General features: G+C 41.3%; 1 protein-coding gene across 1 annotated transcript in view; it reads left to right on the top strand.

Moving 5' to 3' along the window:
* The window catches only part of AGPAT5 (1-acylglycerol-3-phosphate O-acyltransferase 5), a 490329-nt gene that overhangs the window by 88413 nt on the left and 375374 nt on the right, over positions 1-26542 (top strand). The window contains exon 2 of the mRNA XM_069235809.1: positions 24367-24436. Coding sequence (XP_069091910.1) covers positions 24367-24436 — 70 coding nt within the window. The remainder of the gene's footprint in view (positions 1-24366; positions 24437-26542) is intronic.

Here is a 26542-nt window from a genome sequence, read left to right as displayed (position 1 = left end):
TACATAGTTAATTGCACTTTTGCCGGTTAAGTAGATAATTGCACTTTTTGCTGATAGGTTTAATTACGAGTGAACTGTCTTAGCGCTATCACGCTGTTTTTTTCTTTCAATGTGGAAAGAAAAATCCGGTTGGGAGTTTACAACTGCTAATAGCAGAGCGACCGCGCTGTTTTTTTCTTTCAATTTGGAAAGAAAAATCCGGTTAGGAACTTACAACTGCGAATAGCTGTAACTCGGAGAAATGCAAGAACCTAGTGCATTGCAAATGCTTGTTTCTGCATGCTGTTTTATTTCTTCGCCGCAGACATACTCAACTAAGAGCCAGAACCCCAGAATGAACACACAACTAGAGCTAGAATTTAAAGTTGTGGTGACAAGATACGCTGTTGTGCCACTGTTACTGAATACCATTTTCAGTAAATCCCTGCTACACTGCTTAGAAGATTCCAGTGTATGGGAGCAGCCGCAGGGCAGACTGAACGTGATTTAACTTCACATGCTCGTGTCCTAATGTGGGAAGGTGCATGGCTATCGACAGTACAGCAGATGCAGTGGCACTGGGCCCTAGATTGCGGGGTTGCACACTGTACCCCCAGTTGCAGCAGTGGCAAGGAAGGAAATTGCCTTTTAAAGTATTCTGCGCACAGCGACCGTAGAGTGAATATTAGACTTAGGCGGTCATTCTGACCTTGGCGGACGGCCTCCCGTCAGAACACCGCACCGCGGTCGAAAGACCGCGGCGGTGATTCTGACATTTGCCCTGGGCTGGCGGGCGGCCGCCAAAAGACCGCCCGCCAGCCCAGGGCAAATCAACCTTCCCACTAGGATGCCGGCTCAGAATTGAGCCGGCGGAGTGGGAAGGTGCGACGGGTGCAGTTGCACCCGTCGCGTATTTCAGTGTCTGCTGGGCAGACACTGAAATACCTTTTGGGGCCCTCTTACGGGGGCCCCTGCCGTGCCCATGCCATTGGCATGGGCACGGCAGGGGCCCCCAGGGGCCCCGCAGCACCCCCTACCGCCATCCTGTTCATGGCAGGAGAGCCGCCATGAACAGGATGGCGGTAGGGGGTGTCAAAATCCCCATGGCGGCGGAGCGCGCTCCGCCGCCATGGAGGATTCAGACGGGCAGTGGAAAGTCGGTGGTCCACCGCCGACTTTCCGTTTCTGGCTGCGGCTGAACCGCCGCGGTCAGAATGCCCAGCGGTGCACCGCCAGCCTGTTGGCGGTGCTACCGCCGACCTCCGCCATGGCGGTAATTACCGCCATGGTCAGAATGACCCCCTTAGTGTTGATGCGCAGTATCCGGAGGCTTCCTGACTAACGCTTCTATTTTCATTAAACGTTGTAGACCCATGTTGAGGTACGCCGTTCCCAAACTGAGCACACACATTTCCCATCTATAATTTATGTAACTAGGCATGCGTAGAGTGCACATGCGCAGATAAGCGGGCATCTCTTAAAGAATGCACAAGAACATGCCGAATGCGCTTCTGTCAGACTGCCCCAGAGGACAAGTCAACACTGGGAGCTTCATTTGTGAGAGGTCTTTTGTGCCCCTCGGAAGGTGAGGCCTGGGAGTCCAAATCTGTCATCTTGCTGTGGAGCCACACTACTAGCCTAGGGTGACCAGAATATTTAAGTCAGCAAGCATTGGCAAAGCCAAAAGGTTTTGCCTTTTTCTTTTCTTTTGCATTCTATCTTAATATCTAACTGGATTATAGTAATTAGAAAAAAGGTTATGATGATGTTTGTTTTAAAATTGATAAACCATTAATAGTCGTTTATGTTGTTTATTAATTCAACATAAATCACAACATAATGCGATAGAATGCAAATGAAAAAACAAAGGCAACACCTATTGGCTTTGCCAGTGCTTGTTTGGATTGAAGATTTGTCATTTTGGTTCGTTCTGGCCAAGATGTGCGAACATCTTTTGAGAGCTTGTTATTCTAGCATGATGAAAAGAGTTAGCTGTCGCAGAGCAGAGTTACGGATTTTATTTTTGTTTCGGTTTAACGTTGTTTATATATTCTCTGACATTGAGGATGTGGTTAGCTTTGATGAGGAATTTATTCCAATTTGTGTCCTTGGCATTCACTGCAATTTACAGTTACATTCGTGGATTTATGGAAGCAGTTACTATAACAGTTTGCCTCTTCTGTACTTATCTTTTAGAGACGTCCTCAGAAGGTTAGGCAAGGCCAAATAATGGTGATTTTTTCTAAAAATGTTTAAGGACATAGCCTTTTTTGGTTTGGATGTAATTTCCTGTTGATGCGTATTGCCGTTAACTTCTAGTTGTATTTCCTTCTGACATTTTTGAATAGTACAGTGTCTGTGAAAAAAAGCATAGTTTGGATGAAGCTATTTTCGATTAGTCTAAAAAGGCAAACTAATTTCCAACTTGGCACCATATCAAATATATGGCATCCTTTCATCTCATCCGAGAGAATAAAAAACCTCATTAATCTTGTACAATGTTAATAGGATGTACTTTGCTTTATTGAATGAAATGATGTCATAATCCTTAAATAAATTTGCATCTCCGATTCAAACATAAACGGACTCCCTTGTTCAGGTCCTATCCCTCAATGCATGTTTCGATGCCTGGCATTGTGCAACAGCTACAAGGAATGATATCTCATTCACCATTCCCAGGCACCCCGCCCTGATCGGTTTGCTGCAGGCCTTGCCTTTAGCCACTGTACTAACTCGAGAGCCGTATTTTGTGCCACAATCCCATTTCTGTGGTTAAGGGGTTATACGTCCATGCTACCTTACTATCTGCATGCAGTTAATTTAGTTTGCTGAACATCGCAAGAACAACATTGTCAAATTCATATCGTGTAGTATTCTACTATCTACTTTTTTCCTTGTAAAGGTGTCATTTTTTGAGAAGTCAAATTTGGTGCTCCTGCTACAGGAAAGTTTTGGTAGAAAAGCAAAAAGCCATTTTAAAAAACAAATAAAAAAGACGGGTACTGAGGAAGATTGAGTACAGCAAGCCTCCCACTCTCTTTAAGACTGGCTAAAAACATTGACAAAGACGATCGTTTTGTCAATGCTTGTTTAACTTTGGCGTACTGGGAATCTCAAATGAGTGGGCTAAGAAAGGCTTGTGACCAGTCTACAAATACAAACGGAAAACAAATGGATGTACTTGTTCCAGATATCAATGTGGTGGTTGAAATAGAAATCTGTATTGAAAAGTATGTAGTGAGGATCATTAGCATATAGGCAAACATTAAAGGTAAATAAAAAATTAGACTATTGCTTATAGGATGATTTACTTAAATCAGGTGATAGTTCTGAGGTGTAACTGTTCTTTGAGTGTGATAGGTGCAGGATATGATTACATTAACGCTGTCATCTGAGCGAGGGATTGCAAAACACCTTGCCAGTCCGATAAACATGTGTTTGGATACAGTCTCCTCTGCCACAGCTCCACAGATGCCTCACAGGTAAAAGGCACACAGACTCATTTAAAAAAAACATTGCTAATCTGTTTAAAAAAAAAGTTACTTCAGTGTACCCACTGTTTTGGGCTGCGCTCTTGATTTCATCCAGATACTCCAGGAGTAAGTGAATAATTGATAAATGTGCATCCCATATTCCAAAATACTGTTCTTGTTCTGCAGTAGTATCCTCTCGCATTAAAATCTTTAGGTATAATCTTTTATTGGTCACCCATCCTTAAAGAACACAAAATAGTGATCTGGGTACAGGACAAGGCAGAAAGACTAATGTGGGGAGGAAAAGCAGGTTGTCCCCTCAACTTAGAAATTACCCTCAACTCTTCAGTGGCAAGGAGAAGAGAGTTACGACTCAGTTCCACTGTGCTTGTGTGACGTTTTGGAAAATGAGTCTATTCATCTTTACAATGGGCTGTCAGATACATGATGCGAAGAAAGTACACAAAGCCACAAAGTGGGAGTGGAGAAGCAACAACATCGAGCAGGGTTGGGAGGCGGACTGCAAACACATACACTCTTATGGAGTGCTGCGGGTAAAGGAAATAAGTAGTTCTAAAAAGCACGAGCAGTGGAAAGATGTTGGGCAAGGAAGCAGTACTTGGGCCATGCTCGAGGTGAGGGACAAACACACCAAGAGGATGTGAAGCCGCACGCGCTGGCCAAAAAGAAGCAAGGAAATGAGCGTGATGAAGCCAGCCATTAGTAAGCAATGGGTGGGTCTAAGCTTCCTGTAAGTAAGCCAAAATGTCTCCCAGTGACTGCACATGCACTTCCTCTGGTGAGACCTAAAAAAAAAAAAAAGACTGTGACAAATTAATGCTGTAAAGTGCAACATTGTCTATTCCAACAGAATTTATAGATGGACACGCAAATTCCACATTAATGTAGAGTCACAGCTAAGCTTTTGAATGTTTCTCTCAAATTGATTTACCCCTCGGAGAACTAACTTCAAGATGTCAGTTTAGTGGGCAGTGGATTCGATGGTCCAAACCAAGAATGTTATGTGTATTTCTAAAGCACTCTATCACTTATGACGGTATCCTGGGTTGTCCTTTGTGTGTTTTTACCAATTCTACATGAAAACACAGCAAGGCATTAACCATATTTGCTGAGGTGCACAGTGTAGTATGCTATTTATTACCATTATTGTGGGAGGGCAGTGAGTTATTGATTCACATGAGGCTATTTTGAGTCATGCCCCCTTCACGCATTGTGCAATGCCATTTACACCATGCATGTTTACTACCCCTATGCTGCAGATGCACAGAGTGCCATATGCTTTTTATTACCATTGTTAAATATGGGGCGGACATTTGTGACGTCTAAGTACCGGTACTTAAGCAGAACCAGAGAACAATCACATTGCACAGGTTCACAGTTTCGGTGAAGATCTTGAGTATAAAGGTTCAAGGTCATCCCCGTCATCTATGGTAAGCGCATGGAATTTAACCTTTGCACCGTAGTAGTAAATGTCTGAATCAGCCTTTATTACTACACTTGCACCAAATTACAGGTTCAATTCCTCCCCATGCATGAATGTATATTATTATATATAAAGAGAAATAGATAAATGCTTATATTTTAGATCTAAATATTTTTGATAGCTCGTTATGTCCCTTCTTGATGGACCCCCTAATATGTTTTCTAGCCCTTATCGTCCTCAAATACTAGTCAATTGTGTCCTTTGCATCGGCCTTCTTGGTGCGAATAGCCGTATATGTTGCTTTTTTTATCAAACGTGTTCACTTGGGCATTATTACCTATATTACTACATGGTATTGCCTATTTCTGTTCATTTTATGAAAAATGTGGCAGGTCCTGCCCATTGCACACTGTATCCCTCTCACTCATATAGTTGGAAACAACAATAATTGCCAGATATAGGTTGTTGTTTGCTATTATCTTAAGTACCAGTCAGATTCTATTGATTACAATAAAGCTTTTTTTCTTCTTTTTCAAGCTGTCCCGTTAAACTCATTTCGTACTCGTTTATATTGATCAGTATTACTTTTTAGCAATTTTAGTGGCTAGCAGGGACTTGTGTGTAAACGCATGGTGGCAACTATGATTTGCGGTTCTCTAGACATTTAAGTAAAGACCTGCCATATAATTGTTGGTTATAATTGTACCACGTGTGCACCTGTTAGTTTTCACTCTAGGGAGTTTTGTTGCTATACACTGGGCCTTCCTCGTCACGTTCTAATTTTGTTATTATGATGATTTTGTTACCAAGGTGAGACCTTTTGAGTTCAAATTGAATTCTGTTTAAGAAAACGTAGATGTACAAAGACGAACGCATCATGCTGCTGTTCACAGGAACGAACTTAGGTGTCAGTTTTGATATTTTACCTCACATAATTCTAAAAATAAAACAAACGATATAATGCAGATGAAATATATTCATGTGCTTGTGAGGCCCCTTAATGTATAGATTTAGATGCCGCTGTCTTAGGACTTTCTGTTTAACACAAATGCTGCAGTACATTTTTTTTGTTTTGTTCTCGAGTAGAAGGTGAAATGTCTCTTGCATTGTATATAGGCATGAATGTCTGACCTGAGGGACGCACTGCATGTGAAGCTGGTATCTTGGCTGCTGTTTTTGGCCCAGACACCATGATGATTTAGCATAAATGCAGAAGCTTAGGTCTGTTCCTGACCATGTAAGGGGTCCAGGCTCTGCCCCGTGGCCTGGAGGGTCGCAGTAAGCATGCCATCAAAGTAGAAAGTGGACTACTGTTAGTGTCTTGGGTGTTTCACGTACTGCGTTTTGTAGTGAAACCAGAACTTTTCTGTGTTTCAGGGAGAATATGGTCTGCTGACCCCATTGTCTGTAGTTCAGCGGTTATGTGAAACTCAGCACCCGCATTTTTTGTGTGTGTGCGCATGTGTGTGTAAGTAACATGGTAGCGTATACAGATAATCCTAAATGATTGGCTTACCATTTAAACAAATGTGAATGGTATGTATTTTTTTGTATATATTTGTTGTATAAATTAATATGGGATTAAGAATGTATATGGAATTTGTAATGTTCAGATAGTGATTAATGAAATTGACTCTAGTTTTATACAGACTACATGTGAAAATGTATGGTTGGGTTACTGCGATGTACATCATGCCTTTTATGGAGCTATGTATCATTTTCAATACGTTTTTAATAAACACGTACTTGTATGAATATGGGTGGAAGGTTTTAGGGAGCATGTTTAGCTGGATCATCTTTTTTTATTGATAATTGTTGTATGTTTTGCGTTATTTATATATATTTGTTGTCATATAGCAGCCCTGAAGAAGTTCACAGTGGTGGACGAAATGCGTTGGCTGTGTTTGACATTGTGAAATCCTGATTTATTTTTTTACAACTTTCCTGAAATTAAATAAAGAAGATATGAAACAGTCTACACATTGAATGGACTATTATATTCATGGTTTTTGTTGGTGCACCACTATACTGGTGTTTGACTAATACACTCTTTACACAAGCTAACTTACTTGATGGCTCGAGGCAAAGCCTATGTAAACAAATAGGTTTTTTAGAGCCCTGCGAAATTCTAAGATATTTGGCTCTAGGCATAGCTTGGGCGGCAGTCTGTTCCACGCCTGAGATGTGAAAATTTCTGTCCTCCCACTCTTGCTCTAAGGTACTTAGGTACTATGATCACACAGGTGGAGGTCAAGCAAAGCAGTCTGAGAGGAATGTCTTTTTTTTTTTTTTAACATATCAGAGATATATATATCTCTGATAGTGCTCCTGGGTAAACGGGCCTTATGAACCAAACTAAGGGCCTTTAACTGGGATCTCATACGAATAGGGAGCCAGTGTAAATGGCCAAGTAAAGACGTGACACTGAAACATACTCCTCCAAAAAATGAACATAGCTGCCTCATTCTGCACAAGTTGTAACCTGTTTGTTAGACCTGTCAGCCATAGGGTGATCTTCCCCCAAACATTTTGCCTTACTTTTTTCTGAAATCCATTTTTGTTGGCTCTAAGACTCAGTGCACTTTTCCATTGCTAACAAGTCCTAATGTGCTTGTGCTGTCTCCTTTAAACATGGGGAAATTGGCTTACACCTGTTTGGCATATTTAATTTACTTAGAAGTCCCTTGTAGAATGGTGTAACACATACCTAGGGTCTTTAAATTAAATGCTACTAGAGGGCCTGCAGCACGTATTATGCCTCCCACTTAAGTAGCCCCATAAAACATGTCCCAAGTCTGCCCTTGCAGCCTGAATGCAGTTTTAAACAGCTAATTTGACTTTTTAAAATAACCCCCTATGCAAAACGTAAAATCCACTTTTCGCGTATATTTAACCTCTAAGGTAGGCCCTGGGTACCATATAGGACATGGTGCATTGTATTGTAATTAAAAGGTTGGACATGTACTTTTAAGTTTTACGTACACTGGTAGTGAAAAACTCCTACATCTCCCATAGGATAACATTGGGTTCCCTTATTAACATTTCAGGTTTGGTGTCTGAGAAATTGTAATTTAATACATCTTTAATGGTAAAGTTGGATTTTAAGTTATAGATTTAGGACTTTAAGTTACAATTTTGAAAATGCCACTTATAGAAAGTTGCCATTTTCCTTCCCTAACTATTTGGTGCCTTGAGACCTGTTACAGACTTGCATGACTGGGTTCAGTTGGTAATTGGACTTCGTTTATTCCTCCCAGAGAGCCACACAATAGAGAGATTAGGTGTACCTAGATGGACCATCAACGGGCATGAGGGGAGTGGAGGCAAACTGGGCACAGCCCCACTTGCATCTGGATAGGCTGTGCTTTACCTTTACACAACAGCAGCCAGTCAGGAGCCAGGGCAGGGAAAGCAGGAAACTTCAGGCACTTCAAAAGGAATTCTCTGTAAACCTCTACTTCAAATAAGGCACCAGATCTAAAAATGGGACACTCATACGCCACTCTTCAGTTCACTTTCTGGACCTGTGGAAGGACTCTCGGAGGACTGCCTGCTGTGTTCTCCATCAGACTGCTTTGCTGCCTTGAGTCTGCCTTGAACCCTCAGAGGCATGCCCTGCTAGTTGAACCCTGTTCCACTGTTAAACCGAGGACTACCAGAGTGACTCCAAATGCTAGTTGGTTGACTTCCTGATCAGAGCCCTGGGGACAGAAAAGGATTCAACCATCTTGAACCCACACTTGGACCCAGCCTGAGTGAGTCACGATGACCTGCCCCCTAAACCCCCCCCCCCCTTTCAAGTTGTGCCCCTCCAGCCCTGGACCATAGATGGTGGTGCTAAAGGTACCATTTTAGCCAAAATCTGTGAATTTGTGGCTAAAACCTATTTTGAGAACTTAGAAGAGACCATGACCAACCTGCTTGTCTGTCTGCCTAAGCTGCATCTCCAGTTAGCCTGACTTCGCGACAGCTCCTGCTATGTTCTTCTTTGTAGTAGCAAATCCTGTTCAGCTGATCTTCGTCAAAGGAGTATCCAACCTCATTGAACTCTTGTTGGATACAGTCCCACCCTGCAGAAGGTTTTAGACTTCCCAAGAGAGCCCAAGTCTGAACATAGAGATCTTTTTTGTCCAGTGGCTTCCTGATGACAAACCTCGAACACCACAGAGAGCCTTGTCCCACTGAACCTTACCTTCTCAGACAACTTTTTGCTAACATTTCTTCTAAGTTCAAACGAAAGTGCAGACCAGGTCCAATCCACTTCTTGTATACGACTCGATCTCCATCACAGTCAGCCATATTGCCTACCAGGCCCAATACTTGTTTTGTATCCAACTTATTCTCCATCGCGTTCAGCTGTATTTTTAGACTTTGACCTGGTCTTGCCCGACTAGATGTCCGTGGTTGACGCTTTGATCTTTTAGGAGCTAGTTTTTACCTTTAACTTTAAAAATTCATGACTCTGCCTCTTCTAATTGGATTTTTCTTGTAATGGTGTCAAATAATGTATTAATTATTTTTCTAAATATGTGTGGGATTGTCTCTCTGTTGTGTTTTCACTATATTGCCGTTTGTGTGCTGCATAAATACTTTCCTCATTGCCTGTAAGTGAAGCCTTGTTGCTTTTGTGCCAAGCTACCAGAGGGTTAAGCACAGTTTAATTTAGTGACTTTTGTCGTTCACCCTGATTAGGATTGTGGCTGTTGTTTGAGCAATCTTAACACCCCACTCAACAAGCAACTTAATTTCTCACACTGTTTATAAGGTAATCCAGAGGTCCAACATAGAGTGTTGAAATAATCCAGTCTGCTCAAAACCAGGGCTTGCATCAAAAACCGTTGAGAATGTTGAGGATCAAAAGGAGGATCTTCTTTAGTTGTTTCATTCTTATCTTTAGTATGTAGTTGTGGGAAGGTACATTGTCACCAATATAAGAGATTTCAGGTGTTTCTCACCCTTGTGTGTGCAGTGCAAAGGTATTTGCTATAGGTGTCCTTCCTTTGTTACCGATCAAAAGTGGTGCTGAGGTCCGTCTTCTTTTGCCACTGGTAGGCATAGCTGGGGGTGGTTGGCATTAATCAAAGCCTAGATTTTAGGATTTGTGTTCTGATGTGGTGAGAGTCTGTAGACACCTTTCAGTGTTTGTGAGGGCTCATGTGGTGTCTTCTTTAATATGGGGCTGAGTGAGCCAATACCTCACTTGCTTATAATGGAATCTCTCATTTTCAGGAATTTGGTATGTAGTCAAAAGAATGGATTACCCCTCTTTGATATAAGTCATGGAGGTGAACTCAACCTTGTGCCCTTTATGTCCTGGAAAGAGGTCTATCAGGTCTGCAGTAACTAGTCTGCGTTCCCCTAGATAGAGCTCATGGAGGAAGGATGTGCAGTGAAACCCTGCCAGAGGACTACACGTCCCCAATATTACCCGGTCAGAAGAAACATGTATAGTTGTCACATGTTTGTCTCCTCGAGACCTATAGAATCTCCCTGCAAGGGAAAAGCTGTAAGTTTTGGTCTATGAAGTATGAGATGTTCTCAGTTCTACCTCGAGGCATGCATCGACATAGCATGTCCTTCTGCTTCATAGTAGTGGAGTCTTCTCTGGTAGATCCTGTCCATCTCCTCCCACTCCTGAAGCTGCATGATCTTGTTTGCAGGAAACTGGAGAAGCAGGGCTTGGAGAAGGCGTAGCATAGTGTCTTCAGAAGGATTTGTCATTTTGAGTTGTGCTATCCTCAGCAGCCATTAAACAACATGGCTGGCAACGAGTTCAGGAGCGCTTTAGTCTTCTCCAAAAGTAGCTTAAAATTACTTCTGCTGCATTCATGTCATTTGGGGGTTAAATAGATCACTAAGATAGTTGAGCCCCTTTATAGTTCACCAAAAGAGTCTTAGCTTGTAAGGAATTGGCAAGTCGTCCCTGGCTCCCTCCCCCAAACAAAACCTTATACTGCTGAAGGTTAATTTAGAGGTCTGCTAAGTGTGCTATTCCTCCAGCAGATGGATCTACCCCCTCAGGGAATTCAGAGGTGCGCTAAGGGATAATAGGATGTCGTCTACAAAGGCAAACATACATAGGCATTACCATAGCATGTGTGTTATTGAGCATGGCTCCTCACATTGTCTGCTGCAGAATGGGGAGTGTGTCTTATCTGTAGTATATTGGCCCAATGCTTCAGTCACATATAATGGAGTCTCTCTTTCTCAGGAAAGGTGAAATTTAAGGCCCTGAATTTGCTGATGGTCCCTTATCTTTTGTGGAAGGGGTTCTATATACATAGGGTTCTAGATAGACTGCAAAAAGCATTGGGGACAGAGGGCACCTCTGCCTGGCGCATCTCTGTATTTCTGTTTTCATGGAGGTCATACCATTACCTTTGACTGGTTGGGCATAAAGTGCTTCAACCCATCCCTGAATTGGTCCCTGATCTCAAATCTAAAGTGTTGCCTTAATCATGTCCGTATCTAATACTTTTTCTGCTTGTAGGGACAATTGAATTGCTTCTTTATGGCTTTTCCATGCTAGGTAGATCAGATGGAGGATTTTTTTTGTGCTATCACTGGAGGATCTAGACACCGCCTGAATTAGATTTGATAACCCTTTAGTGGGGATCTTTGCATCAGTGCCCAACTGGGAGATTGAACATGATGACACATATCCTTATTCGTTCTCACTGTCAAGGTGACCATGGCTGGAGATAGTCCTGTGGTACAGGGCAGGCAATTGAAAACCACCATAAGGAGCAGGGGGATAACTGGTGCAAATCGCTTGTTAAAAGTTGGGGTATAGCCTTTGGGCTTAAGGCTGCCCCACCTTCAGAGTTTTGATTACTATAAGGACCTCTGCCATCAAGGGTCATTCAAAGGGTCAGTGTTGAGTGGAGGGAGAGTGGGAAGCGCCACTGTTCAGTTTTTGGCACCGTTGCGAAGTCTACATAGCCGCTCGTTATAGGCCCAAAAGGTCTGCTCTTTGCCCTCCTCAGTCAAATGTGCCTCTGCTTTTACATTCTTTATCAATAATATATCTCTGGGCCCATTTTGCTGAGAGATTGTTCACTGGTAGAGTTTACACTTTATTTCCCCCTCCGTGAAGCGTGCTCTGACCCTCGCAAGAATATAATTTGCTTTATCGTACTCCAGTGTAAGTACCTGACTCTAAATGTCTTGCAGTTTTCCTAGTGGGATTCCCCTGGTGCTGTTGCTCCATGGCCACCAGTTCTCCATTGAACCAATACAGTTTCTCTCGTACAGTGAAGGAGCTCAGTCTCCTGAATCACGGTTCTCCTTACATCTGCTTTTAGTACATCCCACACTACTTTGGGATCTAGATCTCCAGTATTGTTAAATATGAGATATTCCTTTACAGTTATATGAACTTGTGTAGAGTCATTGGATTTAGTAAGAGGAAATCATTAAGTTGCTAACGGTCACTCGTTTTCACCCAGAAATCCCCAGGTAGTAAAGTTAAAGGTGTATTGGACTGTGATCTGTTATAATTTGGGGTCACTGCTCTACCTCCCAAATTTTTTTGATAATAGTCTTTGATCTATAAATAAATAGTCGATGCATGCATAGGTCTGATGTGCTGTAGAAAACTTAGTAGTTTATCTTCATTCAGTGGGTGTTTTCTGGCACCAACAATCAAATAGGCCCAAGTCATTTTACCAGATGATCATGGGATAGGCGTTGTCTTGTGTCGCTCCCCCATTGATATTTGTCTAGTGCATCACACAAGTAAAGCCCCCACCCCAATCAATTCAAGTTGGTCTGATGTGTATGCAGTATCCTGTTTCGCGGCCATGAGGAATTTCTCCTGACCTGTTTGGTGCACAGATAGAGGCTATGGTGATAGGAACTCCATCCCAATCATTGGTAATGATGAGCCATCAAACTGGTTTATCAAGTTTGGTGTAGAATAGCTACACCTGCTGTCTCAGTTGGCACAGCAGTGAATTATTATGTGGGGAAATGTCCGGATCATGGCCTGTACTGGTGCGTTCTTAACAGGTGTGTCTCCTGGAGAAGACTGATATCTATACCAGATCTTGTGAGTTCCCTCGGGATCCTTAGGCCCTTTGTAGGATTTATCAGAACTCTGACATTCTGTGTTAATATTGACAGTAGTGGGTTTCTATTGATCACATCCTCTCATTGCCAGGGAATTGTCATTGTGAAGGGGATAATGGGCAGCGCTGGCTCTGTTGTGACTTGGTAAGAATGTAAATGACAGTGGTGTCTGTTCATCTCTCAACCAAACATGAACCAAAATTAACAAAAGGTGACTAAGTGACTGTGGATTAAAGGTTTAATCAACCTGCTATCTTAACACAGTCATAAGAGTAGGGTAACCCTCTCCTCTCCCAAGGGGTGTCACTTCCATCACCATCCCTCCTCTGCCACTGGTAGGTTTGTCTGAAACAGTGAAACCGTGAATAGGGAGTGAATCTACACTGTTGGCTGCCACTGTCCGAGCCCCACCTGGGTCCTTCCTCCCTTGCTGGCCCCATACTTACCATTTTCCCTATGATGGGTCCTGCAGGATCCCTTGAGTCATATCTCCAGTGTCAAGCGTTATAGTGAGCCCAGGTTGAGACTGGGCTGAGAGAACCCAGACACTCTCAGGTGTTAAATAACCATGTGTCACATGAGACTTAGCCAGCCCAATAATTCCATGTCAAAATTCTTAGCAGGCAGTACCGTTTACAGGTAGGCTCAAATTAATGTCGAAGTCCGCCTTCATATCTAAGGAGGCACCACAAGACAATAGGTCATAATTACATATGTTGACAAACAGGTGGAAAAGACATCATTAATATGGGAATGCGTTTCAGCCCATGATACACATGTTGGTTGAAGTGAACCAGAGATGAAAGTATGACTGGTATTCTAGAGACAAGACTCTTCCAGAGGATCTTGTAATCAAAGTTCTGCATTGAGAGGGGGTGGTATGACCTTTCCAAAATATTGTTGTCTGGAATAGGTACTCAGACATATTTTCTAATAATGGAAAGGGTCCCGGTACCAGGGTATAAGTATCCTTGAATTTAACTGAGAGTCTGTTTGAGTGAAGGGTGTGACTCCTGCCCAGCAGTCTTATAGTAGTTCTGGATTTCCAACCTGTGATTGGTACCTTATCCCTTTGTTCAGAAGACAGTTGGTGGAGGTGAACATCTGCCACAAATGCTGTAATCCATTAAAAATGCAGGTGTGTGGTTGGATATAATATATGGAGTAGTGATCAGCAAGTGCCTTGTTGATCTCTGCCTGAGAGTAACGGTTTGTTCACAGTGCACAGAAAGTGTAATTTAAATTACACAACAGATGGCAAAATATAATTAGACTCTGACCTTTAATGAAATTAATAGTTTCTAAACAGAAACTTAGAAAGAATCAAAAATCCTCTCTAAAAACCAAGTGGTCTTGCAGCACTTTAAGTAAAGCAGAGCGCAAATAATTTGTTCTTTCATGTAACATATGGGATAATTGACCCCTGGGCGTACGTGATAAGGATATTAAAAGTCACCAAGGAGTTCCATGACCATATGGAGGAATGAGGCCGATGGCCAGGTTCCTACGTAAGGCTATGGAACTCTGAGGAGATTTGCAATATCCTTATGCACGGCTGGACGCACTTTAATCCTTATGATAGATGGTCACACATCACGTTTCCCACAAGCCACATAAATCCTTAGTTCATAGGTCTTTCATATGAAAGTGAGGCAAATACATTCAGGGAAAATCCCCAAAATAGATATTCTAGGGGTCCCAATGTTAATTAAAAGATAGGAGAGCATATATTTTATAGAAAAACTATTCCATCCCCAAGAGGGTTTTGCTATTAGAAGAAAAAAAAAAAGCTAAAAGAAATAATCCTGTACAATTAATAGAAAGTTCTCAAATAGGCAAAGAAATAGCACAGACAAAAAATAGAGATATAAAAAATGTACACATTTGACCTAGTTAATTTAAAAAACTGTTTGGGAAAATCAGCCGAATGTGGAAAGATGGCAAGAAATGCTCAGTTACAATCACAAGTCTTGTGCAAAAGGTAGAAATCACTATTCTAGTAATAGTGGTCACCTAAATAATCTGCCAAGGTATAAAAAGTAATGAAACAGAGTCATCAAGGTCAGGGTAAGGCTGTCCTGTTTGCTAATAGAACAAAATCCTTAAGAATTGAGGTCAAACCCACCCAGGTTCGGATATGCTTTCAGAGCTAGTAATATATTTTGGTTAAAAAACAAAAACAAAAAAAAACACTGTTTGTGACTGAGATGCAGCCCTGCTGACCCGGACATTCATCCTGCGAAGGAAGATGGCCCTCACACTTAAACCAGCTTCCTGACACCTAATACCAAGGTAGAGAGTCGGAGAGAGTGGAACAAGTTGAACGCAGACATGAAGAGTATGTGAAAGCAAAAACATACTCACAGCGCTTCTCTGATCTCATCATAAAAAAGGAGGAAAAACTTCCACTGCAAAAACCACAATTTAAAAAGAAGAAAGTGGTAGGAATTTCCACTAAATATTCCACAAATACTCAGAACTCTTCTGAACAAGACGAGGGTGACAGTAGTTCGCCAGACTCTTCAAGAGTTTCTGGTCGTGAGATTGACTAATGACTATAGGCAAATTGAAACTCCAGATCAGTGGCTAAGCCCTCCAAAAATAATGTATGATTTGGACATCTAAATTGAGGGTGATATTAAAGCAATATTCTGTCAGAATTTGACTAATGCATATGACATTCTCTTGGCTGAGGTAGATTGGCTGCCTAAATTTGTTAAAGTCTCACAGGGGAAGGACATAATACTACCATCCTTTTCTCTTCTTGTTCCTGAAGGTATTAAAGAAACATGCTGCAGAATGGGCTGTTGCACAAACCCCAGCATTATATCACAATGAAACAGGCTGGGATAAGGACTCACCTTATGGTATACTTCTAAGCTCCAACCACAATACCATATTTAACATGGGCTGAACACTCTTTTAGGGAGATTATATCCCAATAAGACTATCGAGATGTGACTGAGCCTTGTACCCTATGCATATTGAACTAATTGCTGTAGTTAAACCAGATAATTCCTATTCCATAGTCTTAGACTATCAACATTTGAACAGTCATACACTGACATTTGCCATATACAATTACCACAGCACAGCCTTACTGAATAATATTATTTGTGAAAAATACAAAAGTGCATTGAACATTTCAAGTGGTTTTTTTTTCTGTCAAAATATAGTGCGTGAAAGCAGGAATCTGACTGCTTATACTGCGTTGAGGATGCAGAGGAGGTTCTGTAGGCTTCCACGAGGGTATAAGAGTCCAGATCTGTTTACTGCCTGAGTGACGTCAATTTTACGAGACTGAAGTCTTGTCTTGCATTGATGAAATTTACCTTACAGATGATGATTTAAACTCATTTGGCCAGAGTGTATCATAGAATTCTAGGATTCACTGACCATGGCTATAAATTTAATTTCCCCAAATTAAAAACTACTTTTCTCAGTGTCCTGCTTTTTAGAATATGAATTATCAAATTAAGGCAGAAGCCTTGCAACACTATTCTTAAAGAAGTGTGCCCTCTTACAACTTACAAAAACCCTTAAAAAGCTTGGATCACTTTTAGGCTTTCTAAAGCTTGGTAGTACATACATACCAGACTGTGCACAACAAATTAAACCATTGTACGACTTAATTTGTCCTGATTTTTCAAGTAAACATTGGACACCTTAACATACTGCTGTCCTCAAAACATTACAAATATACATACTTGTATCTAAACACTTTCATATTTGTTGTTAACATTACAAATTTAGTGATGCACATACTTGCAGGTTCCTGTGTTTACAAATGTCACCTTTAATGAAGGTGAAACTGTACCGATTTGCTTATAAATCACATTTATTATCAAATGCAGATAAGCGTTTTGCATTGACAGAAAATACTCTTGACTGTATTTCAAACAGCTGTCCTAAAGGAACGTCCATGGGCTCAAGAGAAATGCATAAGTGTATTTTCTCCCATTAAAGCCTTGGGGACTTTCACAAAGTCAATCGTCCCTAACACTAAGGCCTTAAATCCGTGGTGAATGTTGGCCACTTTCTTAACAGCTCTGGATTTAGATTATGTATTTGACTCTATATTGAAAGCACAGGAATTTCTTCAGTATGAACAAGAATCCCCCATGTCTAATTAAATGTTGCCTATAGCTCAATGTGCTTATGTTATAAATACTGATGGTTCATCCAAACCTGTGGTTGGCACTAATCGTACGTACTTGACAGCATGTGCTGCAGTAAAAGGTGTCAAGAAAGATGGTGTATTTCAGGCACAGAAACTTTGGGTGATTGTGCTGCTCAGCTGACTGAATTGAAAGCTTTGGTTTTGGCGCTGTAGAATATGGATCCAGAATTCCTCACATCTATAGTGTTTGATTCCTATTACTGCGTCCAGTACTTCAACGATAATTTACAATATTGGCACTTAAATAGGTACAGAGATTCCATAGGTAATTCTATCAAGCATATTCTACTTTAGCTGAAGATGACCGCTCTATGTCATAGGCCACAAGGGTATCTGAGTAGTTCCTTGCCTCCTCTCCCTACCCTGCAAAAGATCCCTTTACATGCATTGAGAAGTCTTAATATTTTTAGTAGCCGGCTGATGACTTCTGGCACTGAATTTTCACTGGAGCCTGTTTCTACTGTCAATACAGGATACGTATCTGATATGAGTACACAGTTTTCTACTGCTGCTCCTAACAATGAAATGATCAACCGCCTTTGGAGGTCCCTAACTGGCCTCTTTTTAGGTCCCTGTTTTTGCTCATACTGCTTCTGGTTATTTTGCCGAAACTGATGATTTTTTCTCACATTATTCGCATATATCCTTGCATGGTCCGCATGTACTGTTGTTTTGGATGAAAAAGACTAATGTGATTCCTCCATGGTCTTTCCTTTTGGATTTTCCTTTCCTTGTTTTTGTTTTTTTCTTTTCATCTGTATTAGACTGTTACAGTTTTATTTCTGTTGTTGAAGGGACATTAGCTCCATGATCACGCTTCCCCAGAACTGGTAGCTGAAGTAATTACTCCCCATTCTTTCTCACATAAGGTCCGAAGAGACCTCTTGTGAACATTACTGAATTTCCTGATTATGATGGTATTGTTAGGGATAAGGGCCCCTCTGAAATTCTTGCTCCTACAGAGACTTTACCAATTCCTTATGTCTTTAAGATTTCCGTTGATATTATCACCCCCAGTTTAATTTCTGTTTAATGGAATGTTGCAACTGATTGTATTCTGTTATCTGAATTAGAATATTAAACAGTGTTTGAAAATGAGATTTGTATTTGAATTCTGAAATGTATGGTGAAATATTTTGTTACCATCATTATGCACTATTTACACAGAGCTAGTACTCCATGTTCTGTTTTTAAGTAAACACAGTAGGAACACTGCCTGACACTATTTGTGGGCAATTCTAAAACATATTTGAAAAAGTTTCCTTATTTTTCTGGTCATGTACCTACAAACCCAGTTACATTTTATTATAGGCTTATGCTTTCCCCCGGGAAGAAAAAGATACTGATACAGTCTAAAGGGTTATGATTATTGGAAAGACAATATTAATTTGAAATCTGTTTTGCGTATATTATGCTGGCAGGTCCAGAGCATTGATGCTTTGTTTAGGGCTTGTCTAATCCATCGCCAAATTATTTTTCTTAACAGAACAGTACAACACATTAGGAGTCTTGGGTTAGCTAATATTAAAAATCTAAACACACTTGGCTTGATTTGACATTTGGCAACAGTGCATTGATTTCAAGGAAGAATATCTTTATGAAATGGTGCAGAATGGAACGTTCAACTCTTCGCTCCCTTGTTCAGATGGGTGGTTAGTGTGGCCCATTGTCACTAATGGCTGCAATTCCTGTTTTTTAAACTCCCCCAACAGGGTTCAAAGCGAGCAGACCAGACCCCCGGTATATTCAATCACAACACTCTGGTGTTTTTACTACCTCTAGTGTAAGAAAGTAACACCAGCACATGTTAGAACATTTTACCTTGTCTGCAGTTAAAGAAAACTTATCTTTTCTTTCGGATGACATGGATTTACAAGATTTTTTGTTAGGGTCCAGGTCTCCTCATTCTAAATATTTCATATATGCCACTTATAATGAAATTTTGAAAATTTCCCAACAAAACTCCGCTGATCTTTTAAGATAAATTGATAAGGAACATTTAGAGAGCTCTTTACCTGTTGTGGATAGTGGCAATACTACTTTGTCAACTCATATTTATTAATTGAATAATATTGTTTCATCAGTATTCAATATCATACAAAATAACATGTCTAAGCCTCAATATGGCCAGAGTGAGTTGAGATCAGTTTTGCAATTGAGTTGGACATTGCAAGTTTTAAAATCAGATGGTGTGCCGTGTAAATATTTGAATGCTACAGAGTTATCTTTACCTTTATAATTTGATGAATGTTACAGGTCATGGGGGGGAAAAGATGCGACCTGCACTGTTTAACATAGAACACTTGGAAAAATTGCCTTTCAGTTTAACAGAAACAACATCTGCCGATTGGCTTGTTGAGGTTTAATTTCATTACCACTCTCTATTATTAATTTCACATTAGGTTTCACACATTGTCTGTTAGGCTGATATGAGCAGCTGGGTGAAAATCTTTCACATGAAGCGTGGTTTCTTCTTTTTGATGATAGATGTAGGAACAGGGACAGCAAGTTTTTTTATTAGTGGAAACCAATGTGGAATTTGTTTGGGCCATTCATTAATCTGTAAAAAGATAACACTTCATGGAGTTTGTAATGTGCCTGTAGCTAACTTAGTGTGTTATTTGAAGGAAGTTCCTGTACCCTTGATAAAGTCAATATTCCTGGTACTTTGTTATAGAAACAACTTGATCTTAAAGGACCAAGGTTGTTGCTGAATGAAGCTAGGTGTCCCCTATGTAGTCACTGTTTCCAAGGTTGTAACTTGGTATATGAATATCTTCTATCCTCACATGGCTGGGAGAGTTACATTGTGCAGCCATTTGCAAATTCGTCTTGACCCTGTTACCATGGGAACAGTCCAGCCCAAACTGCCAGGCACGGTATTCCCTGGACAGGAAACCAGCATCCTGGGACTAGTTTTGGGGTATCACCTCTAATCAGCCAGGCTAGTTTGACTTCAGTGGCATGGGGAGCACGGGACCCACATCAGGGCATACCCATGCCACTTAGGGCAACAATTACAAAAAGAACAAGTGATGGGCGGAATGCTGAATAATGTCAAGACATTCACACCCAGTACAGAGATCTGGGCCTAAATCCAGTGTTTTTTGTGCTACCCCTGCCATTCCATTTTGGACCCAGCCATTTGCAAATCAGCCTTGACCCTGTTCCCTTTGGGAACAGTTCAGCCCTTACTGCCAGGCCAGGTATTTCTGGACCAGAAAAAAACATTCTGGGACTGGTGTCGGGGTATCGTTCATCATCAGCCAGGCTAGTTTGACTCCAGTGGCATAATACATTTAGAACAGGGTTACATCCTCCTTATGCTCACCCACCCATGGTAATTGTTTTTAAGAACTCTGAGCAGTGTGCTAGTGGTTTGCAAAATAATGTATTATGGTCCGTATTGTATTTGATTGCCTTTACTTTTTAGCCTTGAAAGTTAGATATGTCATACCCATTTTTGTTTAGAATATAATATAACTTCAGGATTGTTTGCTATTAAATGTTTATCTTCAATGCAACATAGGGATGATACTTGTGTTTTGGAAAGATTTGTAGTGGCTTTACAGGTTTTTCAAATTTAAATTTGAATGTGTATGTTTGATGAACATCATCCAAAGGCTCTAAATCATAAGTGGCAACTGTGAGACTGTAGGATTCTCCTAGATTTACACAAAAGACATATCAAAACCTTAGAATTTTAATAGTGTTCCTGGTAACCAAACAAGAACAGTTTAGAGTTTAATCAGCTAAGGAACTGAGCCAAACAAGAAGTCTGTATTGACTGGGCCGCTCATTCTTCGAACAGCTGGGGTCATAATAGGGTAATCTAGAGGTAGGGTCTCCCAAGATTTATCAAGTACTGAACATGTGCACTTACAACTCTATAGGCATGTGGTCACGGGGAAATCCATGATGGTAAGGAATTGCTTGGGAATCATTGTGGAGGGACATATACCCCAAACGTAAATCAGTACTACTTAAAGAATAGCAACATCTCAAAATAAAATGATGGATGGAGTGTTGAAACTTTTCAAAAACTCACCCCCAGTTACAGATCTGGGTTACATCCATCGTTACTTTGCTTGCCACGTCACCCCAGTTTGGACCCAGCCATATGCAAATCAGTCTTGACCCTGCTCCCCATGAGAACAATACAGTGCAAGCCTGGTCCTTCCTGGAATGGAAACAAGAAGACTGGGACTGGTTTTGGGGTATCACCAGTCATCATCCAAGCTAGCGTGAATCCAGTGGTGCAGCGAGCAAAGGACCCATGTCTGGCCATAACCTATCCACTTAGGGCACACATGTAACATCACAAAATAATAGAGAATTGTCCAATAATGTTATGACTGGATGGTACCTTTCATCTGACAAATTAGGCAAAATGTATGCAGTCACAAGTTACAGCTGTTGAAGGGTGTGTGTGTGTGTGGGTGTGGAAGGTGACCTATTACATATTTATTGGGTTTAGCACCAGCTATGTTATGGAAGGAATTTTTGGCATCTGTGAAGAGCATAGTAGGGTTTCAGAGGATCCGGTAATGACTGTTTTCAGAATAAGACTTGGGGATCCTAGCAGGAAAAGAAAAGTTCCTTAATTTTCAGCTCTTGATTTCAGCTAAGATAGTGATAGCCTGCCAGTGGAAACAAAAAGTTGTGCTTATGATGAACTTCTGGTGCAGCAGTGTTAATGGACATTTGACAATGAAGGTACCATACATATTTAAAACTAACGGTATCTTCCCCTCAGCCTGGACGCCAATATAAAAATATATGACATTAGACTGTAGAGCAGTCCCCCACACCCTCAGCCTCGACTGATAGTTACACTTATTTAAAGCAGACAGGGATATTAAAAATACCATATATAATCTGGGTGGATAAAACTAGGAAAGCAGGAAGAAGTAACGGAGTATTTGAAAATAACTTGCTTTGGTCAATCAGAGTAGCTGGAAGAGGAACTTACTGTTAGAGTTGACCTGCTAAAAAGTAAAAAGCATAGTAAGATACTAATGTTGGTACAGCAAGGTGCGGCTTGATAACTGAAGGTGTGTAACCACAGTGCAAATTAGCAATATGGAATATTTTTCAACCGAATAAGAAATGGATATTTGCGGGGGAAAAAAAAGGAAAAAGCACAAAAGTCACTCCATTATTTACCAATGTTACTTCACCAGTGTGTTTTTAAATGGCCCTTTTGCCATCACTAATTTTCCCCAAATATCTTTATCTTTGCTTTCTCCCTGTAAAGTAAATTTCAAATCTTACTAAGGTTAAATCAATTCTCTGGTCCTAATGTCCTTTAAAATGTGCACTTGTTTGAACTTTTCTTATACATTTATAAAAAGCCATTATAAATTGTTCTTTTGTTCCTATCTTTTTTAGCATGTGCACGCTGGGCAGTACATTTAAAAAGTACCATTATTCCTATCCAAGTTTAACCTTTGTTACTGGCCCAGAGAGCCACTTGTCGTAACTGAAACATTTGTATGAATTTGCATTTCATTCACATCCAGTTTTGACCTGTGTTGCATGCCCAAGCTTCTTTAAAATGCACAATTTTCCTTATGATATTTTAATATTTTCTTGGGGGTAGAACTCATAAATTCCCTTTCTAAAGTTATTTGTATCCTATTTACACATGACCAGTGTTTCCTTTTTAGTACGCCTTAAAGGGACTTTCCGCCGAGGTCATAACCATTTCCTGTGTGAGAACTCCTACCATCCCTGAACATTTTTGAAATCATGTCTGTTAGAACAGTAGGCACGTCCAAGGTGCTTTCATTTTCGTTAGGTAGAAATGTCAAATACCAGCACCAGTTGCCTCAAGGTATCAAGTTTTTCCTGTCGGACTGGGTCAATATGCTCTAATATTTCTAATGCTGTAGGAGAATCCTAGGGTAGAACATCCTGGTCCCATGTTGAAGTTGCGTTTAGCCCAAACACCATCTTTCATATCCCATTCATTTGAGAATTGCGTGTTGCTCCCTGCTTGAAGATCTCTCATTCTCTCTCACAATTATCTGGTTCTATGGGAAAGAATGCAAGATGGTGACACCTGTTGCCACCCCCTTGCCCAAGCCCCCCACCCCCGTAGCTCCGCCTTATGAGTTCCCTTATGTAAGATGTGGTGTACCCCTGCACAGCGTCAGCACCTGGAATGACATGGTAATATAGAACTCTGAGGTTTTGCCACAGTTTCCCCTACATGTTCTGTGAGCGCCCCCCCATGTTTTGAGTGAGACCTATCTTATTTAAAACTTTCATTAATGCTAAATAAGGAAATATGCTAAATAAGGAAATATGCAAAATAAATTGTCAGAAAATTCACACTTTTATCTCCGATTTAGCGAAGTGAAAAACTTTCCAGGTTTGGGTTTCCTTTGACGTTTGTAAAGGCTTCAAATAAAATAATCTTTTATCTTTTAACCTCAGTACACAGATTTCACGTACCCCCTCCTTAAACTTTAAATCACAGTGACAGTTGTCAACTTGTGACGTCAGTCTACCTCAGGAGTCTCCAAAATGCCACTGCAGACTTGCATTTTGCGACAGAAGACACTGTTGAACACTTGAATTGTAATGCATTTTTAGAATATAATATCAGTCATTTATACAACTGCTGGGAAGTGTTGACGTCTGCATTTCGAGCTCTGGACAGTCATTTTATCCTGTTTCTTTCTGCATACAAAATCTGATTCTCTCTTAATGCTTCGGAAGTTATGCTTGGTCTTAAATTATGTGCTAAACTTTTTAGGATTTCGATTTCCTAGTCGGTCTTTCAGTGAGAAAAGGAAGCAGCGGCCTTTCCTATTTGAAATAAATCATCATATGTTGCATGTGGAGCATTTCAAATTCTTCCGATGGCATTCGTTCACTGCATCATTCATTCACTTTGTTTCCTGAAGATCTCGGTATATCAATAGAACATTGTTATATTAGGTGCACAAATGGATTGGGTTTCTTCTTTTTTTTTTTTTTTTTTTTTTTTACACATGCAGTTTGCAGTATGACTTACGGGTGGAACAATACACACTTTAATGTTCCACTGTGACCTATTCTTTCTCTGTGCACAGTTCTAGATCTAAAAAAAGGTAGTTCCCATTTCGCATTGCTCATGCTTTCAGTTGCTCCTTTTGTTTCTTGAGTTTTGGGTGCATTTTAGTGTTTCCAGTTTAAACAACAATGAATGCTCTTTTTCCCTTCTCTTTAAGGTTTTAATTTACGGAGACCTGCCAAAAAACAAAGAAAATGTGGTCTATTTGTCAAACCACCAGAGCACAGGTTGGTTTTCTATTTTATTTTTTCGTACACTGATCACTTCTGAATCAGATTCTCCTGTTATTGTTACATTTATGGTACTACTTTTGTTATGCTGATAACTGCCACTAGCTTTCTTTAAACACCAATGGACTTGGGGCCAGATGTAGGTATGTCCTGAATTGCGACTCTCAAATTGCGAATCAGAGCGACTCGCAATTTGTGAGTCGCAATTCAGGATGCAGGATGGTGTCCCTGACACCATCTGCGACTCGCAAGGAGGTTGCAAAGGCCCACCTCATTAATATTAATGAGGTGGGTCGCTATTTGCGACCCCCTTGCGACTCTCAGCATTCACAGGGATGGTGGCCTGCTGGAGACCGCACACCACCATGTCTGTGACTGCTTCTAAATAAAGCAGTTTTTTTTTTTTTGTAATGCAGCCCTTTTCCTTAAAGGAAAACGAGATGCATTACAAAATGAAAAAATTAAACGTTTCAGTTTCATTTTTTCAGAGCAGGCAATGGTTCATAGGACCACTGCCTGCTCTGAAAAAATGTTTTCCAGGCCATTCACAAAGGGGAAGGGGTCCCATGGTGACCCCTTCCCTTTTGCGAATGGGTTACCACCAGTGTGACACTGGTGGTAACTGTGATTGCTTTGCGACTGCGGTCACAAAGCAATGCAGCATCACGCTGCGACTCGCAAATAGGAAGGGGAACACCCCTTCCTATTTGCGACTCGCAGTCCCGTTTTGCGAATCGGTAACCAGGTTACCGACTTGCAAAACGGGAATAGGGCATCGCGATGTCGGTTTTGTGACGTGAAAAACCGTTGCTACATCTGGCCCTAATTAACCTGTATGGCCATTTTGTCCTGTCAAGGATTTCACCTAAGTCTGAACTTCTTTCTTTCCAAATATTGTGAAACACTCAAACCCAATCACGGCTGTCATCATAAGCACTATGGTCCTCATTACGACTTTGAAGGCCTTTTTACAAGACCGCCAAAGCCGCGGGTGCCGAAAGACCGCCACATTACGACTGCAGTCAGATTTCTGCCAGAAATCAGGGGAAATCCGACAACAGTTGTGCTGGCGGTCGTCAGGGAAGAGGTGATTCCACCACCTGCACCGCCACGCCAAAAGGACAGTGCACGCTGTATTACAACCCGTAATACGGCTTGTCGGGGTCCTGATGGCAAGGCACTGCCGGCAGTGGAAGTGCCGGGATCTGTCCTGTCCTGGACGACCTCCTCAACAGACGAGGTAAATGATCATCTTGAAAGGGGCGGGGGTTTGTGTGTGTGTGTGTGTGTGTGTGTTGTGTGCATGTGTCTTGAATGTAGGGGGGAGGTGGGTGTGTGTATGTTGGTGAATGCGGATGGATGGGGTGAGTGCATGTGTGCAGTGTGGAAACGGGAGTGGAATGGGTTTGTGCGTAGGGGAGCGTGAACGGATGCTTGTGGGTCAGGGTGAGGGGGGCATGAATGTGGGTATGCTGGGGAGGGGGAGTGAATGCATGCATGTCAGCGGTGTTTATGTATGTCAGTGTTTTCATGGGTGAGTGGGAGTGTGTTTGTGTGTGAGTGCATGCACGTAGGTATGCTGAAGTGTGTGCGGGTGTATCCGCATTCCTGTTGCCAGGATGCAAGACCGCCAGCTTTTTCTGGTGGTACAACTGCCGGAAAAATGTTGACGGTCTCCTGCGTCATAATACCACTAGTGGTCTCCCACGTTGTAATACCGCGTCTGCTGTGCTGGAGGTGCTCACCTCCAGCCCGGCGGTCTGTGGAACGAAAGGAGTATCGGCGGTTTGGCATCAACCAAACGGCTGAACTCATAATTTGGTGGTCTGTCGGCGGTGAGACCGACACTGCAGCCCTGGCGGTCTTTAGACCGCCAGGGTTGTAATAAGGGTCTATATTCTTATCCGCCAATAACATGAAAAATAGATGGTACTGTTATGTTGCAGTACTGACTCCGGGTCCAAAGTGACAGTCTTCAATGCTCTTTAAATGCAAAATATTCTGAACATATTTGTTACAAATCTGGACATGAACAAACTTTATATATATATATAAAATCACAAATAGAAACAAATTATGCCAATGTTCACAATAGCTACACAA

The sequence above is a fragment of the Pleurodeles waltl genome, chromosome 5 (assembly GCF_031143425.1).
Source record: "Pleurodeles waltl isolate 20211129_DDA chromosome 5, aPleWal1.hap1.20221129, whole genome shotgun sequence".
NCBI lineage: Eukaryota > Metazoa > Chordata > Amphibia > Caudata > Salamandridae > Pleurodeles > Pleurodeles waltl.
The sequence above is the reverse complement of the archived record's forward strand: the minus strand, read 5'-3'. Positions and strand labels throughout refer to the sequence as shown.